This window comes from Oncorhynchus gorbuscha, linkage group LG11, assembly GCF_021184085.1.
Source record: "Oncorhynchus gorbuscha isolate QuinsamMale2020 ecotype Even-year linkage group LG11, OgorEven_v1.0, whole genome shotgun sequence".
Taxonomy (NCBI): Eukaryota; Metazoa; Chordata; class Actinopteri; order Salmoniformes; family Salmonidae; genus Oncorhynchus; species Oncorhynchus gorbuscha.
Genome location: NC_060183.1, coordinates 83,079,956 through 83,100,141, shown reverse-complemented (window position 1 = coordinate 83,100,141; position 20,186 = coordinate 83,079,956). Strand labels below are relative to the sequence as shown.

Here is a 20,186-nt window from a genome sequence, read left to right as displayed (position 1 = left end):
GAGCAATTTCCAAATACCTGAAGGTTCCACATTCATCTGTACAAACAATAGTACGTAAGTATAAACACCATTGGACCACGCAGCCGTCATACCGCTCAGGGAGGAGATGCTTTCTGTCTCCTAGAGATGAAAGTACTTTGATGTGAAAAGTGCAAATCAATCCCAGAACAACATCAAAGGACCCTGTGAAGATGCTGGAGGAAACTATCTATCACTCCAGTGTTTAATTGCTAAATTGTAATTATTTTGCCGATATGGCCTATTTATTGCCTTACTTGCTTTATCTTACCTCATTTATATAGACTTTTTTTCTGTTGTGTTATTGACTATACGTTTGTTTATTCCATGTGTAACTCTGTTGTTGTTTGTCTCGCACTGCTTTGCTTTATCTTGGCCAGGTCGCAGTTGTAAATGAGAACTAGTTCTCAACTAGCCTACCTGGTTAAATAAAGGTGTTCTCAACTGGCCTACCTGGTTAAATAAAGGTGTTCTCAACTAGCCTACCTGGTTAAATAAAGGTGTTCTCAACTAGCCTACCTGGTTAAATAAAGGTGTTCTCAACTGGCCTACCTGGTTAAATAAAGGTGTTCTCAACTGGCCTACCTGGTTAAATAAAGGTGTTCTCAACTAGCCTACCTGGTTAAATAAAGGTGTTCTCAACTGGCCTACCTGGTTAAATAAAGGTGTTCTCAACTGGCCTACCTGGTTAAATAAAGGTGTTCTCAACTGGCCTACCTGGTTAAATAAAGGTGTTCTCAACTGGCCTACCTGGTTAAATAAAGGTGAAATGAAAAAAAAAAGAAAACAGGAACAGAAGTATCTATATCCACAGTAAAACGAGTCCTATATCGACATAACCTGAAAGGCCGCTCAGCAAGGAAGAAGCCACTGCTCCAAAACCGCCATAAAAAAAGCCAGACTACGGTTTGCAACTGCACATGTGGACAAAGATTGTACTTTTTGGAGAAATATCCTCTGGTCTGATGAAACAAAAATATAACTGTTTGGCCGTAATGACCATCGTTATGTTTGGAGGAAAAAGGGGGAGGCTTGCAAGCCAAAGAACACCATCCCAACCGTGAAGCAGGGTGGTGGCAGCATCATGTTGTGGGGGTGCTTTGCTGCAGGAGGGACTGGTGCACTTCACAAAATAGATGGAATCATGAGGCAGGACAATTATGTGGATATATTGAAGACACATCTCAAGACATCAATCAGGAAGTTAAAGCTTGGTCGCGAATGGGTCTTCCAAATGGACAATGACCCCAAGCATACTTCCAAAGTTGTGTCAAAATGGCTTAAGGACAACAAAGTCAAGTTATTGGAGTGGCCATCACAAAGCCCTGACCTCAATCCCATAGAAAATCTGTGGGCAGAACTAAAAAAAGTGTGTGCGAGCAAGGAGGCCTACAAACCCGACTCCGTTACACCAGCTCTGTCAGGAGGAATGGGCCAAAAATCACCCAACTTATTGTGGAAGGCTACCCGAAACGTTTGACCCAAGTTAAACAATTTAAATGCAACGCTACCAAATACTAATTGAGTGTATGTACACTTCTGACCCACTAGGAATGTGAAGAAAGAAATAAAAGCTGAAATAAATCCTTTTCTCTCCTATTATTCTGACATTTCACATTCTTAAAATAAAGTAGTGATCCTAACTGACCTAAGACAGGGAATTTTGACTAGGATTAAATGTCAGGAATTGTGAAAAACTGAGTTGAAATGTGTTGGTCTAAGGTGTATGTAAACTTCTGACTTCAACTGTCTGAATGAATGAGTGAATGTGTCAGACAAGCAGTGAGGAATCCGCTGTCTAACTTCATGTACTCAGTGAGTGTCTCCCCTGAGATTGGAAAGTTGTTGGTTTAATCCCCAGTGGAGTCGTACCAAATACCTTTAAAAAATGACTTGTTCTTGTTTTGTTTACTCCAGGTTCAGCGCGGTCAGCACGATGACTGATGGGGACTATGATTACCTGATCAAGCTCCTGGCTCTGGGGGACTCTGGTGTAGGGAAGACAACGTTTCTATACAGGTACACACACACACACACACACAACTAGTTATTAGGGATGTGCATCTTTCCCTTTCAACACCATTCAATACCTTCATGGATCTATATACAGTGCCGGTCAAAAGTTTTGGAACACCTTCTCATTTTCTACTTTGTAGAATAATAGTGAAGACATCAATTATCACACATATGGAATCACGTAGTAACCAAAAAAGTGTTAAACAAATGAAAATATATTTTCGATTCTTCAAATAGCCACCCGTTGCCTTGATGGCAGATTTGCACACTAATGGCATTATCTCAACCAGCTTCACGAGGTAGTCACCTGGAATGCATTTCAATTAACAGGTGTGCCTTCTTAAAGTTAATTTGTGGAAGTTCTTTCCTTCTTAATAGATTTGAGCCAATCAGATGTGTTGTGATAAATTAGCGTTATACAGAAGATAGCCCTATTTGGTCCATATTATGGCAAAAACTGCTCATGTAAGCCAAGAGAAACGACAGTCCACCATTATTTTAAGACATCAAGGTCAGTCAATACGGAAAATAACTTTGAAAGTTTCTTCATGTTCAGTCGCAAAAAACATCAAACTCTGTGATGAAACTGGCTCTCATGAGGACCGCAGAGGTGACCCAGAGTCACCTCTGCTGCAGAGGATAAGTTCATAAGAATTACCAGCCTCAGAAATTGCAGCCCAAATAAATGCTTCACACAGTTCAAGTAACAGACACATCTCAACAGCAACTGTTCAGAGGAGACTGTGTGAATCAGGCCTTCATGGTCGAATTGCTACAAAGAAACCACTACTAAAGAACACCAATAAGAAGAAGACACTTGCTTGGGCCATGAAACATGAGCAATGTACATTAGATTGGTGGAAATTTGTCCTTTGGTCTGGAGTCCAAATGTAAAAATGATGGTTCCAACTGCCGTGTCTTTGTGAGACACAGAGTAGGTGAACGGATGATCTCCGCATGTGTATTTCCCACCATGAAGCATGGAGGAGGAGGTGTTATGTGGTGGGGGTGCTTTGCTGGTGACACTGTCTGTGACCCTTCACCTGAGCACTATGCTGAGCACTTGTTTGCTGCTTTTCCTTCTCTGCTGTCCAACTCATCCCAAACCATCTCAGTTGGGTTGAGGTCGGGTGATTGTGGAGGCAAGGTCATTTGATGCAGCATTCCATCACTCTCCTTCTTGGTCAAATAGCCCTTACACAGCCTGGAGGTGTGTTGGGTCATTGTCCCGTTGAAAAACAAATGATAGTCCCACTAAGCGCAAACCAGACGGGATGGTGTATCGCTGCAGAATGCTGTGGTAGCCATGCTGGTTAAGTGTGCCTTGACCTCAACCCCATTGAACACTTTTGGGATGAATTGGAATGCCGACTGTGGGCCAGGCCTAATCGCCTAACATCAGTGTTCCCGATCTCACTAATGCTCTTGTAGCTGAATATTTATAATATTTATTATTATTATATTTATAATATTTATTATTATTATGTTTATAATATTTATTATTATTATATTTATAATATTTATTATTATTATGTTTATAATATTTATTATTATTATATTTATAATATGTATTATTATTATATTTATTATTATTATATTTATAATATTTATTATTATTATATTTATTATTATTATATTTATAATATTTATTATTATTATATTTATAATATTTATTATTATTATATTTATAATATGTATTATTATTATATTTATAATATTTATTATTATTATATTTATAATATTTATTATTATTATATTTATTATTATTATATTTATAATATTTATTATTATTATATTTATTATTATTATATTTATTATATTTATTATTATTATATTTATTATATTTATTATTATTATATTTATTATTATTATATTTATTATTATTATATTTATAATATTTATTATTATTATATTTATAATATTTATTATTATTATATTTATTATTATAATATTTATAATATTTATTATTATTATATTTATTATATTTATTATTATTATATTTATAATATTTATTATTATTATATTTATTATTATTATATTTATAATATTTATTATTATTATATTTATTATTATTATATTTATAATATTTATTATTATATTTATAATATGTATTATTATTATATTTATAATATTTATTATTATTATATTTATAATATGTATTATTATTATATTTATAATATGTATTATTATTATATTTATTATATTTATTATTATTATATTTATAATATTTATTATTATTATATTTATTATTATTATATTTATAATATGTATTATTATTATATTTATTATTATTATATTTATAATATTTATTATTATATTTATTATTATTATATTTATAATATTTATTATATTTATTATTATTATATTTATAATATTTATTATTATTATATTTATAATATTTATTATTATTATATTTATAATATTTATTATTATTATATTTATTATTATTATATTTATTATTATTATATTTATAATATTTATTATTATTATATTTATTATTATTATATTTATAATATTTATTATTATTATATTTATAATATTTATTATTATTATATTTATAATATTTATTATTATTATATTTATAATATTTATTATTATTATATTTATAATATGTATTATTATTATATTTATTATTATTATATTTATTATTATTATATTTATAATATTTATTATTATTATATTTATTATTATTATATTTATAATATTTATTATTATTATATATATTATTATTATATTTATTATTATTATATTTATTATTATTATATTTATAATATTTATTCTTATTATATGTATTCTTATTATTATTATTATATTTATAATATTTATTATTATTATATTTATTATTATTATATTTATAATATTTATTATTATTATATTTATTATTATTATATTTATAATATTTATTATTATTATATTTATTATTATTATATATATTATTATTATATTTATAATATTTATTATTATTATATATATTATTATTATATTTATTATTATTATATTTATTATTATTATATTTATAATATTTATTCTTATTATATGTATTCTTATTATTATTATTATATTTATAATATTTATTATTATTATATTTATTATTATTATATTTATAATATTTATTATTATTATATTTATTATTATTATATTTATAATATTTATTATTATTATATTTATTATTATTATATTTATAATATTTATTCTTATTATATGTATTCTTATTATTATTATATTTATAATATTTATTATTATTATATTTATAATATTTATTATTATTATATTTATTATTATTATATTTATAATATTTATTATTATTATATTTATTATTATTATATTTATTATTATTATATTTATAATATTTATTATTATTATATTTATTATATTTATTATTATTATATTTATTATTATTATATTTATTATATTTATTATTATTATATTTATAATATTTATTCTTATTATATGTATTCTTATTATTATTATTATATTTATAATATTTATTATTATTATATTTATAATATTTATTATTATTATATTTATTATTATTATATTTATAATATTTATTCTTATTATATGTATTCTTATTATTATTATTATATTTATAATATTTATTATTTATATTTATTTATTTATATTTGTTATTAATAATACTACTTTCCTCTTCAGGTACACAGACAACAAGTTCAACCCCAAGTTCATCACCACGGTGGGAATAGACTTCAGGGAAAAGAGAGTGGTGAGTACACACACACACGCGCGCGCGCATGCGAACCCGATGTTTATGAGAATCGTCCTGATGGAAAGGTCCTTCATCAACCATGTTCTTCTTCAGACTCACTGAGACTGTCTGCGTCCCCATTCTCCACACCCGTCTCAAAGTGAGCACTTGCACACTCCCGTCATGCATTTTTAAAAGCATTGTATTGAACTAAGCCTTGGCTGTAGGGACGTTCCACCGTTGTTAAATCCATGATGTGGAGATTGGAGAGGGTGGAGAATCAGTATGCAGCCAGTGAAGTTATTACCATTGCTCCTCCTCCTAAGACCGTCTCTCTGTTATCTTAATTCTTGTCAAGTTGCCTTACCGGTGCTGTTCAGAGATGGCCAGGGAAGAAGAGGGGAAGTTTGAGTTTATTTTTATTTTTACAGGGACAGTGCACATTAATCAACGTTTCAGTAAAAGTGCCGGTTTTAGCCAGCCGGCTAATTTTTAATCGCAGTCCCTGGGCAGGTTATTAAAAACAGTAGAGATAGTCAAGTTTAAATTAAAGACAGGGGAAGGAGAGCTGCGAAGTTTAAATTAAAGACAGGATGAACCTTAGCCACTGTTAAGCCATGTGACTACAGTCCTTTGTGACTCCAGTGCCCAGAATGAAGTACAATCTCTCCTGTCAAAGACAGTCAACACTTATCACTGTGAATCTAAACTATGATCTATGGCAGTAGGACCATTAAAATGCTGTAAATGTGAGCGAAAACAAGAAAGCTTACATCTCTTAAAGGGCTAGGAGACAGTAGGGGCTCTTGTGTTTATAAATACCTTTTTCAACCAAAACCTTTTCCTACATTTTTTTTGGGGGGGGGAGGAGCTTGAGAAAAGAGGTCAGTATCTTCCTGAGGCCCTTTTTTGGTGTGTTTCACACAGACATGAGATCTGTCAACCATCCCATCAGGTGAAGGAGGTGTGTCCGATGCTGTGACGCAGGAACAGCGTGGGTTATGATCACAGTCTGAGGCCTTCCTCAGACAGATAGTACACCATGGCATTGGATGGTTACTGGCTAGCATTAGCATTTGTCATCCAGGAATACATGACAGTGGGCTAACAGCTAGACAGAGGGAGAAAATGCTAATATCCCCTTGTAATGTCCATGAATGCAGAATACTTATATTTACAATGTCAAGAAGAAACGCATGACTGTTAGTCAAGATGCTGTCTTGTGATTTTTCCCTCCCTCACAGTTCTCCCATACAGACACCGTTCAGTTTCTCTGAATCTCCTATTTCATTTCATTTGAATACAGTTTAACCCTAGTTTCTATCTGTTCAATTGTTCCAGTATTTTCTTTGGATTCTGCAGCCAAAAAATAAATGTTCCTTTCCCAAGATAACAGTTTAATTCTCTTTTGGCAACACCACCTTCAAAACAGGGTTTGTCTTCTGTTTGTTTTGAAGAATAGACGCCTGCCCTGGATAGATGACGAGTAGATCAGGCAACTGTCTTAAGTGTGTGTGTGTTTCAGGTGTACACAGCGTCGGGCCCCAATGGAACCACAGGGAAGACTTTTAAAGTTCACCTCCAGCTCTGGGATACGGCTGGACAGGAGAGGTACTGGAACTGCAGTACAATAACGTTTCTAGAGGGTTACAATAACGTTTCTAGAGGTTACAATAATGTTTCTAGAGGGTTACAATAATGTTTCTAGAGGGTTACAATAATGTTTCTAGAGGGTTACAATAATGTTTCTAGAGGGTTACAATAACGTTTCTAGAGGGTTACAATAACGTTTCTAGAGGTTACAATAATGTTTACAATAATATTTCTAGAGGATTACAATAACGTTTACAATAATGTTTCTAGAGGGTTACAATAATGTTTCTAGAGGATTACAATAACGTTTACAATAATGTTTCTAGAGGGTTACATTGTTTCTAGAGGATTACAATAACGTTTACAATAATGTTTCTAATGGGTTACAATAACGTTTCTAATGGGTTACAATAACGTTTACAATAACATTTCTAATGGGTTACAATAACGTTTCTAATGGTTACAATAACGTTTACAATAACGTTTCTATTGGATTACATTAACGTTTACAATAACGTTTCTAATGGGTTACAATAACGTTTCTATTGGGTTACAATAACGTTTCTAATGGTTACACTAACGTTTACAATAACGTTTCTAATGGTTACACTAACGTTTCTAATGGTTACAATAATGTTTACAATAACGTTTCTAATGGTTACACTAACATTTCTAATGGTTACAATAACATTTACAATAATGTTTCTAATGGGTTACAATAATGTTTACAATAACGTTTCTAATGGTTACAATAACGTTTACAATAACGTTTACAATAATGTTTCTAATGGGTTACAATAACGTTTCTAATGGGTTACAATAATGTTTACAATAACGTTTACAATAATGTTTCTAATGGGTTTCAATAATGTTTACAATAACGTTTCTAATGGGTTACAATAACATTTCTAGTGGGTTACAATAACATTTCTAGTGGGTTACAATAATGTTTACAATAATGTTTCTAATGGTTTACAATAACGTTTCCAATGGGTTACAATAACGTTTACAATAACGTTTCTAATGGTTACAATAACGTTTCTAATGGGTTACAATAACGTTTCTAATGGGTTACAATAACATTTCTAATGGGTTACAATAACGTTTCTAATGGTTACAATAACGTTTCTAATGGTTATAATAACGTTTACAATAACGTTTACAATGACGTTTCTAATGGGTTACAATAACATTTCTAATGGGTTACAATAACGTTTCTAATGGTTACAATAACTTTTACAATAACGTTTCTAATGGGTTACAATAATGTTTCTAATGGGTTACAATAATGTTTCTAATGGTTACAATAACGTTTACAATAACGTTTCTACTGGGTTACAATAACGTTTCTAATGGGTTACAATAAAGTTTACAATAACGTTTCTAATGGGTTACAATAACGTTTACAATAATGTTTCTAATGGGTTACATTAACGTTTACAATAACGTTTCTAATGGGTTTCAATAAAGTTTACAATAATGTTTCTAATGGGTTACAATAATGTTTCTAGTGGGTTACAATACAGTTTACAATAATGTTTCTAATGGTTATAATAACGTTTACAATAACGTTTACAATGACGTTTCTAATGGGTTACAATAACATTTCTAATGGGTTACAATAACGTTTCTAATGGTTACAATAACTTTTACAATAACGTTTCTAATGGGTTACAATAATGTTTCTAATGGGTTACAATAATGTTTCTAATGGTTACAATAACGTTTACAATAACGTTTCTACTGGGTTACAATAACGTTTCTAATGGGTTACAATAAAGTTTACAATAACGTTTCTAATGGGTTACAATAACGTTTACAATAATGTTTCTAATGGGTTACAATAATGTTTCTAGTGGGTTACAATACAGTTTACAATAATGTTTCTAATGTGGTCCTTCTGTAGCTCAGTTGGTAGAGCATGGCGCTTGTAACGCCAGGGTAGTGGGTTTCCCGGGACCAATACGTAGAATGTATGCACACAATAATGTTAAATGGCATATATTATTATTATATTATAATGGGTTACAGTAACGTTTACAATAACGTTTCTAATGGGTTACAATAACGTTTCTAATGGGTTACAATAACGTTTACAATAACGTTTCTAATGGGTTACAATAACGTTTAAAATAATGTTTCTAATGGGTTACATTAACGTTTACAATAATGTTTCTAATGGGTTACAATAACGTTTACAATAATGTTTCTAATGGGTTACAATAACATTTATAATGGGCTGCGCTAACGTTTCTAACGGGCTGCGCTAACGTTTCTAACGGGCTACGCTAACGATAGAAGTAATTGATAGAAGTACTGTACCTACGTTACTATGTACCCTTCTCATTTTAGCTCCACTTAGCATGGAATCGTAGACAAACCACTGCTGCAATTCAGTTTTTATTAGGTTCTTAATAAACAAAAAACGGACCTTGTTTAACTACAGTATATCTCAAGCTCTCACGACGTGAGATTCTCTCAATGTATCACTTCCTCTTGCCTTGTGAGAATGACGACTTGATGTAGTTCTACAAGGCCCCTTGACAAGCCTTAAACCAATGTAAAAACATCTTCAGAGAGTCTACCTGTGTTGCTAACGGCGCCGAACCCTCCCGTAACATACCTGACAGAAACCTGAAGTGTCTTTTATTATTCCCTCTCAGAGAACACAGCATCAATGAGACCAACTGAGGATGCGTCACAAACGGGACCCTGTGCCCTATACAGTGCACTACTTTTGACCAGATCTCTATGGGCCCTGGTCAAAAGTAGTGCACTTACATAGGGAATAGGGTGCCGTTTGGGACACTTCTGACACGTATACAATAGACACACTGGGAGGCAGCGGTTGACTCATCAGTGGTATTATATAGTATGTATTGATGACTCATCAGTGGTATTATATAGTATGTATTGATGACTCATCAGTGGTATTATATAGTATTTTATTGATGACTCATCAGTGGTATTATATAGTATTTTATTTATGACTCATCAGTGGTATTGTATAGTATTTGTTATAGTATTTGTTGATGACTCATCAGTGGTATTATATAGTATTTTATTGATGACTCATCAGTGGTATTTAGTGACATTTATTGATGATTCATCAGTGGTATTATATAGTATGTATTGATGACTCATCAGTGGTATTATATAGTATGTATTGATGACTCATCAGTGGTATTATATAGTATGTATTTATGACTCATCAGTGGTATTATATAGTATGTATTGATGACTCATCAGTGGTATTATATAGTATGTATTGATGACTCATCAGTGGTATTATATAGTATTTTATTGATGACTCATCAGTGGTATTGTATAGTATTTGTTATAGTATTTGTTGATGACTCATCAGTGGTATTATATAGTATTTTATTGATGACTCATCAGTGGTATTTAGTGACATTTATTGATGATTCATTAGTGGTATTATATAGTATGTATTGATGACTCATCAGTGGTATTATATAGTATGTATTGATGACTCATCAGTGGTATTATATAGTATGTATTGATGACTCATCAGTGGTATTATATAGTATGTATTGATGACTCATCAGTGGTATTATATAGTATGTATTGATGACTCATCAGTGCTATTATATAGTATGTATTGATGACTCATCAGTGGTATTATATAGTATGTATTGATGACTCATCAGTGGTATTATATAGTATGTATTGATGACTCATCAGTGGTATTATATAGTATGTATTGATGACTCATCAGTGGTATTATATAGTATGTATTGATGACTCATCAGTGGTATTATATAGTATGTATTGATGACTCATCAGTGCTATTATATAGTATGTATTGATGACTCATCAGTGGTATTATATAGTATGTATTGATGACTCATCAGTGGTATTATATAGTATGTATTGATGACTCATCAGTGGTATTATATAGTATGTATTGATGACTCATCAGTGCTATTATATAGTATGTATTGATGACTCATCAGTGCTATTATATAGTATGTATTGATGACTCATCAGTGGTATTATATAGTATGTATTGATGACTCATCAGTGGTATTGTATAGTATTTGTTATAGTATTTGTTGATGACTCATCAGTGGTATTGTATAGTATTTGTTATAGTATTTGTTGATGACTCATCAGTGGTATTGTATAGTATTTGTTATAGTATTTGTTGATGACTCATCAGTGGTATTATATAGTATTCTATTGATGACTCATCAGTGGTATTGTATAGTATTTGTTATAGTATTTGTTGATGACTCATCAGTGGTATTATATAGTATTTTATTGATGACTCATCAGTGGTATTTAGTGACATTTATTGATGATTCATTAGTGGTATTATATAGTATGTATTGATGACTCATCAGTGGTATTATATAGTATGTATTGATGACTCATCAGTGGTATTATATAGTATGTATTGATGACTCATCAGTGGTATTATATAGTATGTGTTGATGACTCATCAGTGGTATTGTGTAGTATGTATAGATGACTCATCAGTGGTATTGTATAGTATTTGTTATAGTATTTGTTGATGACTCATCAGTGGTATTGTGTAGTATGTACACAGTGGGGCAAAAAAATATTTAGTCAGCCACCAATTGTGCAAGTTCTCCCACTTAAAAAGATGAGAGAGGCCTGTAATTTTCATCATAGGTACACTTCAACTATGACAGACAAAATGAGAAAAAAAAATCCAGAAAATCACATTGTAGGATTTTTAATGAATTTATTTGCAAATTATGGTGGAAAATAAGTATTTGGTCAATAACAACAGTTTATCTCAATACTTTGTTATATACCCTTTGTTGGCAATGACAGAGGTCAAACGTTTTCTGTAAGTCTTCACAAGCTTTTCACACACTGTTGCTGGTATTTTAGAGCAGTGATGTTTTGGGGCTGTTGCTGGGCAACACGGACTTTCAACTCCCTCCAAATATTTTCTATGTGGTTGAGATCTGGAGACTGGCTTAATTTCTCATTTGAGCATTGAATCACTTGCAAGCCGGAAGCCACACTGGCAATCTTGCAACAGCAAAAAAATGGTCATTTGGCAAATCCTTTTATCCAAAAAAGCGACTTAACTAAAGAACTGTCTCCATTGGCAGATATATTCAGTACAGGTGGCCCATGTAGGAAAGGAACCAACACAATCCTGCTGTTACTAACCTCCATGCTCTCACAGGTTCCGGAGTCTAACCACAGCCTTCTTCAGAGATGCCATGGGCTTCCTGCTCATGTTTGACCTCACCAGCCAACAGAGCTTTCTCAACGTCCGCAACTGGATGAGTACGTAATGGTCTATGTAGTCAGTAAACACACACACGCACACACCCACGCACACCACACCACGCACACCACACCACCACAACACACACCACAACACACACGCCACACACACACCACACCACACACACCACACACACACCACACACACACCACACCACAACACACACACACACACCACACCACACCACACCACACCACAACACACCACCACACACACAACACAACACAACACACACGCCACACCACACACACCACACACACACCACACCACAACACACACACCACACCACAACACACCACATCACACCACACACACACACACACACAGTCCTGAGGGAGCAGAACGTGGCCAGGGTTGGGTGATTCAGTCAATTCACTTATTGAATTCAATAGAATTCAGTTTTCCTCCGTTACGTTAATGACCAGTCAATTAACAACTAATTCTTATTGATAATGACGGCCTGGCATTTGAAAAGAAGACTGTTTCATTATAGGGAGGTATTTGAAGAGCAGGCAGGTCCTCAGGGGATTAATATGAATCAATACTGTAGTCATTCAGGCCTTTTGATCCAGGAAGAAGGCAAAGGTTAGTAGTAAACTGTTTTCTGGAGAAGGAAACATACACACCTTAATTAGCGGAAGTCCAGAATCCCAGGACAAAATAAGTTTGTTTCACATTCTCTTACTATCCTGCAATACTTTGATTAATTAGCCAACGTTTCTGCCAGAAAGCTACTTTCATCAGAGAGTAGTACTACTAAATGGTGGTATCTTGTTACTCTAATCATGCAGGCCTTAGATTCAGCACAGGATGTAGAGAAGGTGACTAGCAAACTACAGAATGAGTGTGAGGACATACAGCACTTGACATGTAATGATGATATGAGGACACACAGCGCTGTCCCAAAAGAGAGACAGAATATAAAAGGTGGTGTTTTTTGTTAATGCTAACTGTTGTCCCCAGGCTAGCTGCAGGCCAATGCTAACTGTTGTCCTCAGGCCAGCTGCAGGCCAATGCTAACTGTTGTCCTCAGGCCAGCTGCAGGCCAATGCTAATTGTTGTCCCCAGGCCAGCTGCAGGCCAATGCTAACTGTTGTCCTCAGGCCAGCTGCAGGCCAATGCTAACTGTTGTCCTCAGGCCAGCTGCAGGCCAATGCTAACTGTTGTCCTCAGGCCAGCTGCAGGCCAATGCTAACTGTTGTCCCCAGGCTAGCTGCAGGCCAATGCTAATTGTTGTCCCCAGGCCAGCTGCAGGCCAATGCTAACTGTTGTCCCCAGGCCAGCTGCAGGCCAATGCTAACTGTTCCATGTTGTCCTCAGGCTTGCTGCAGGCCAATGCTAACTGTTCCATGTTGTCCTCAGGCTAGCTGCAGGCCAATGCTAACTGTTTTCCCCAGGCCAGCTGCAGGCCAATGCTAACTGTTGTCCCCAGGCTAGCTGCAGGCCAATGCTAACTGTTGTCCCCAGGCCAGCTGCAGGCCAATGCTAACTGTTGTCCTCGGGCCAGCTGCAGGCCTATGCTAATTGTTGTCCTCAGGCCAGCTGCAGGCCAATGCTAACTGTTGTCCCCAGGCCAGCTGCAGGCCAATGCTAACTGTTTCATGTTGTCCTCAGGCCAGCTGCAGGCCAATGCTAACTGTTGTCCCCAGGCCAGCTGCAGGCCAATGCTAACTGTTCCATGTTGTCCCCAGGCTAGCTGCAGGCCAATGCTAACTGTTCCATGTTGTCCTCAGGCTTGCTGCAGGCCAATGCTAACTGTTCCATGTTGTCCTCAGGCTAGCTGCAGGCCAATGCTAACTGTTCCATGTTGTCCTCAGGCTTTCTGCAGGCCAATGCTAACTGTTCCATGTTGTCCTGAGGCTTGCTGCAAGCCAATGCTAACTGTTCCATGTTGTCCTCAGGCTAGCTGCAGGCCAATCCTAACTGTTTCATGTTGTCCCCAGGCTAGCTGCAGGCCAATGCTAACTGTTGTCCTCAGGCTAGCTGCAGGCCAATGCTAACTGTTCCATGTTGTCCTCAGACCAGCTGCAGGCCAATGCTAACTGTTCCATGTTGTCCTCAGACCAGCTGCAGGCCAATGCTAACTGTTCCATGTTGTCCTCAGGCTAGCTGCAGGCCAATGCTAACTGTTGTCCTCAGGCTAGCTGCAGGCCAATCCTAACTGTTTCATGTTGTCCCCAGGCTAGCTGCAGGCCAATGCTAACTGTTGTCCTCAGGCTAGCTGCAGGCCAATGCTAACTGTTCCATGTTGTCCTCAGACCAGCTGCAGGCCAATGCTAACTGTTCCATGTTGTCCTCAGGCTAGCTGCAGGCCAATGCGTACTGTTCCATGTTGTCCTCAGGCTAGCTGCAGGCCAATGCGTACTGTTCCATGTTGTCCTCAGGCTAGCTGCAGGCCAATGCTAACTGTTGTCCTCAGGCTAGCTGCAGGCCAATGCTAAATGTTCCATGTTGTCCCCAGGCTAGCTGCAGGCCAATGCTAACTGTTCTATGTTGTCCTCAGGCCAGCTGCAGGCCAATGCGTACTGTGAGAACCCAGACATTGTGTTGGTGGGCAACAAGGCAGACCTGGCGGACCAGAGAGAGGTGCAGGAGAAGCACGCTAAGGAACTAGCCGACAAGTACGGGTGAGTATACACACACACACACACACACACACACACACACACACACACACACACACACACACACACACACACACACACACACACACACACACACACACATACATACACTGGTTCCCCTTGCCGCGGCTTTTGTGGAGCGATGGGTAACGATGCTTCATGGGTGACTGTTGTTGATGTGTGCAGAGGGTCCCTGGTTTGTGCCCGGGTATGGGCGAGGGGACGGTCTAAAGTTATACTGTTACATACGCGCGCACACACACACACACACACACACACACACACACACACACACACACACACACACACACACACACACACACACACACACACACACACACACACACACACACACACACACACACACACACACACACACACACACAGAAACCACCGTCAGACCAAATCAAATTTATTTATATAGCCCTTCGTACATAAGCTGATATCTCAAAGTGCTGTACAGAAACCCAGCCTAACACCCCAAACAGCAAGCAATGCAGGTGTAGAAGCACGGTGGCTAGGAAAAACTCCCTAGAAATGCCAAAACCTAGGAAGAAACCTAGACAGGAACCAGGCTATGAGGGGTTGGCCAGTCCTCTTCTGGCTGTGCCGGGTGGAGATTATAACAGAACATGGCCAAGATGTTCAAATGTTCATAAATGACCAGCATGGTCAGATAATAATAATAAGGCAGAACAGTTGAAACTGGAGCAGCAGCACGACCAGGTGGACTGGGGACAGCAAGGAGTCATCATGTCAGACCTAATGACTATTAGGTTATACAGTTCCGACTTCAACTGTACTTGCCTCAGAAGATCGACGACCGATGGCCTAACGTAAAGTAAAGTAGTCAAGGCAATGTGGCTTTTTACTGTTGCTGAGGCTGCAGTTATAGTGCCACTCATGACACGCTCTCACTCTCCACTACAGTCAGGGATTAATACTCCCACTGAGGAAGTCTCCTCTGTCCTTTATGAGTGCTGGGCTTGTCATTCACAGCTCTGTGTGTGTGTGTGTGTGTGTGTGTGTGTGTGTGTGTGTGTGTGTGTGTGTGTGTGTGTGTGTGTGTGTGTGTGTGTGTGTGTGTGTGTGTGTGTGTGTGTGTGTGTGTGTGTGTGTGTGTGTGTGTGTGTGTTGTCATTGAGAGCTGTACGTAAGGATACTTTGTGGTCTAGGGTGACCTGGTTGTTGTCTCTGTAGGGTCCCCAGGTGTACCAGTATAATGTGTTGTCTCTGTAGGGTCCCCAGGTGTACCAGTGTAATGTGTTGTCTCTGTAGGGTTCCCAGGTGTACCAGTGTAATGTGTTGTCTCTGTAGGGTCCCCAGGTGTACCAGTATAATGTGTTGTCTCTGTAGGGTCCCCAGGTGTACCAGTGTAATGTGTTGTCTCTGTAGGGTTCCCAGGTGTACCAGTGTAATGTGTTGTCTCTGTAGGGTTCCCAGGTGTACCAGTGTAATGTGTTGTCTCTGTAGGGTCCCCAGGTGTACCAGTGTGATGTGTTGTCTCTGTAGGGTACCCAGGTGTACCAGGTTAATGTGATAATTATTTACTTTTTTAGTCCCTCTGTTGTTGTTTGTTTTACAATATTGTTCTTGATTTATAATATTGTACTTGAGAAAACGTACATTTTTGAGTGAGAAGTAGTTTTGTTTTCTCAGTGACTAGTTGCTCCTTAGAGGATACATTCTCTCTGATGTGATCTGGGGTCTTGGTCCTGTCTGATCTGGGTTCTCTGTTCAGACAGGACAGGGTTCTGTATGTGCTGTCTGATCTGGGTTCTGTATGTGTCCTGTCTGATCTGGGTTCTGTGTGTGACCTATGTGATCTGGGTTCTGTATGTCCTGTCTGATGTGGGTTCTGTATGTCCTGTCTGATGTGGGTTCTGTATGTCCTGTCTGATGTGGGTGTTGGAGTGGTCCTGTCTGATGTGGTTCTGTATGTCCTGTCTGATGTGGTTCTGTATGTCCTGTCTGATGTGGTTCTGTATGTCCTGTCTGATGTGGTTCTGTATGTCCTGTCTGATGTGGTTCTGTATGTCCTGTCTGATGTGGTTCTGTATGTCCTGTCTGATGTGGTTCTGTATGTCCTGTCTGATGTGGTTCTGTATGTCCTGTCTGATGTGGTTCTGTATGTCCTGTCTGATGTGGTTCTGTATGTGTCCTGTCTGATGTGGTTCTGTTTGTCCTATCTGATCTGGTTCTGTATGTCCTGTCTGATGTGGGTGTTGGTGTGGTCCTGTCTGATGTGGGTGTTGGAGTGGTCCTGTCTGATGTGGTTCTGTATGTCCTGTCTAATGTGGGTGTTGGTGTGGTCCTGTCTGATGTGGGTGTTAGAGTGGTCCTGTCTGATCTGGTTCTGTTTGTCCCCTGTAGGATCCCGTACTTTGAGACGTCGGCAGCGACGGGGTCTGAGGTGGACAAGGCAGTCATCACTCTGCTAGACCTGGTCATGAAGAGGATGGAGCAGTGTGTCGACAAGCCCACCGCCGATCCCGCCAACGGGGGAGGAGCCACCAAGCTGGAGGACGCAGCGCCTGATCAGAAGAAGTGTGCATGCTAAAACCTAGCCTCTTCCACGTCCCCTTCTCCCTACTCTGGTTGGTCCTCTAGTGCGCCCTCTGGTGGCCAGACGCAGAAGGGCAGCAGCGTGGCCACAGCATGATGTGTGAGGGGGCAGCTCAGTCAGCCACACTGCAATGGGGGTTGTGGTTCTGGCCTTGCATGGCCTGTGTGTACTGTGCTGGGCCTGGCTATGTGTCTCTCCTGCCTGTCCTGTGTTGTGTTGTATTGTGTCCCAATTGTCACCCTGTTCCCTTACATAGGGCATTACGTTTGACCAGAGCCTATAAGGTGTACATTGCCTTGGACATAATGGACAAGACAGCGGGACGAGCCGAGTTCATTATCTCCTAGGTAACGGAGGCGTTTATCCCGCTTATACCACATTTGCCAAAGAAAAGCACACATTTTCTGGTGGAAATGTTTTCATAGATATTTTTTTGAATTGATTAAAAGTCAAATTAATACTTTTTCCATCCTCCCATGAAACCTGATTTGTTAGTCCGTTGCCGGAGATGCGACTCCGTTGCTCATTCTTTCTGTTCTATGGACGTTTTTATTCGGTTGCCATGCTGACTTGCTTGCTAGCTAGTGAACTATTTTTTAAAACACATCAACCTCTGCTGCCAGAATAACGGTATAGTAGCTGTGTTTGCTGTTTTCTAGTGACAATTCATTTGGATACATCCATAACAATGAGCTGATGATGATGATGATGAAGAGCGATTTTGGCATTGAATAGTTTGCGTTCGCGTCAGGACACTGTTCATTATGAGGAGAGCGCATTGCATATTTACATTTTGAGTCATTTGGCAGAGAGTCTTGCTCAAGGGCACATTGTTCACCTAGTCCGCTCAGGGATTCGAACCAGCGACCTTTCGGTTAACTTCTAGGCTAGCTGCCGCCCTTATCGAACACGGCAAACACTAGGCTTGAACGTAGCTAAACAGTTTGTTGCTAGCAAACATGCCAATGTGACCAATCGAATTTAACAATATCAGTTGCTGAAAACAGCTGTTAAAAATAGAAAAGTGGTCGGGTTTGACAGCATAGCTCCACTTGCTTCATGATTGCAACATTGAAGGCACCGGGAAAAATGTATGTTCATCACTCACCACGTTAGGTTCATCAGAGGTCTCTGCGAAAAAAATAAATGAATGCTAGCTAGCTAGTTAGCTCTGTTTTTCCTTGTTTGACCTGCGTTTACAATGTATCCAATATCGGTTTGTGTGGTTGGTGGTTTATCTGTCTGTAACTACAGTCTGCTTGTGTAGTGCTTTATAATGTGTCATGATCAGGTATCCCATATATATCTGTCCCAGAGACATCTGTCTTCTATATTTGGTTTTAATGCCCATTCTAGAATGCCCTTCTAGCCAATCAGAAACGAGTATTCAACAATGCTGTGGTATAAATAGGGAATAGGTTGCCATTTGGGACGAAAGCCTGGCCTATCGGAGGCCTATGTTTTATAAAACTTTATATCCTCATGTTGTTTACAAGTATTTGTCCAATCTAATCTACTGCCTTGGCTTCTAAGGCCCCATCTGTACGGTACCAATATTAAAATCTAATCTACTGCCTTGGCTTCTAAGGCCCCATCCATACAGTACCAATATTAAAATCTAATCTACTGCCTTGGCTTCTAAGGCCCCATCCATACAGTACCAATATTAAAATTATAAAGCATTTATATATGATTTTTAAATTTAAAGTAGAGTTGTATGTTTATTAACTTTTTTTTGTTTTAGATCAGATTGTTATTATTATTATTATTGTAAATCTAATCCGTTAGATCACGGTTCAACACACATTAAATTTAGGTAAAGTAAAATTTAATTTACAGTAAATGTGATCCCCCATTTAACAGTACTGTTTGACAACCGCCGTGTATAGCTAAATGTGCATAAAAGACAGTAAGCTATGATCAACTTTATGATATTGTAATATCACTCAGTCAAGACTGATATAATATTACTGTCAGGAAAATACATCGTCAAGCTGTAAATATCTCATTGATGATAACTGCTGTCTGTCTGTCTCTGTCTGTCTCTGTCTGTCTCAATATTGTATAAAGCATTTATGTATGATTTTTGTCTGTAGAGTTGTCTGTTTATTAACTTCTGTCTGACTTCTGTCTGATTGTTGTCTATTCTTATTGTCAGTAAATCTGTCTGTTTCTGTCTGTCTCTGTCTGTCTAACTCTGTCTGTCTCTGTCTGTCCTCATTTAACAGTACTGTTTGACTGTCTGTTTCTGTCTAGCTAAATGTGCTAAAAGACTCTGCTATGATCAACTCTGTCTGTCTGAATATCTGTCAAGACTGTCTAATTTCTGTCTGAAAATACATGTCAAGCTCTAAATATCTGTCTGATGAT

General features: G+C 36.9%; 1 protein-coding gene across 4 annotated transcripts in view; it reads left to right on the top strand.

Moving 5' to 3' along the window:
• The window catches only part of LOC123989559 (ras-related protein Rab-27B-like), an 88,440-nt gene extending 70,161 nt beyond the window's left edge, over positions 1-18,279 (top strand). For all 4 annotated transcript variants that reach the window (XM_046290673.1, XM_046290671.1, XM_046290672.1 and 1 more), the window contains 6 exons: positions 1,936-2,037; positions 5,689-5,758; positions 7,266-7,351; positions 12,522-12,625; positions 15,130-15,253; positions 17,624-18,279. In XM_046290673.1, coding sequence (XP_046146629.1) covers positions 1,955-2,037; positions 5,689-5,758; positions 7,266-7,351; positions 12,522-12,625; positions 15,130-15,253; positions 17,624-17,810 — 654 coding nt within the window. In that variant the 5' untranslated portion in view covers positions 1,936-1,954 and the 3' untranslated portion in view covers positions 17,811-18,279. The remainder of the gene's footprint in view (positions 1-1,935; positions 2,038-5,688; positions 5,759-7,265; positions 7,352-12,521; positions 12,626-15,129; positions 15,254-17,623) is intronic.
• The last annotated feature ends 1,907 nt before the right edge of the window (positions 18,280-20,186 follow it).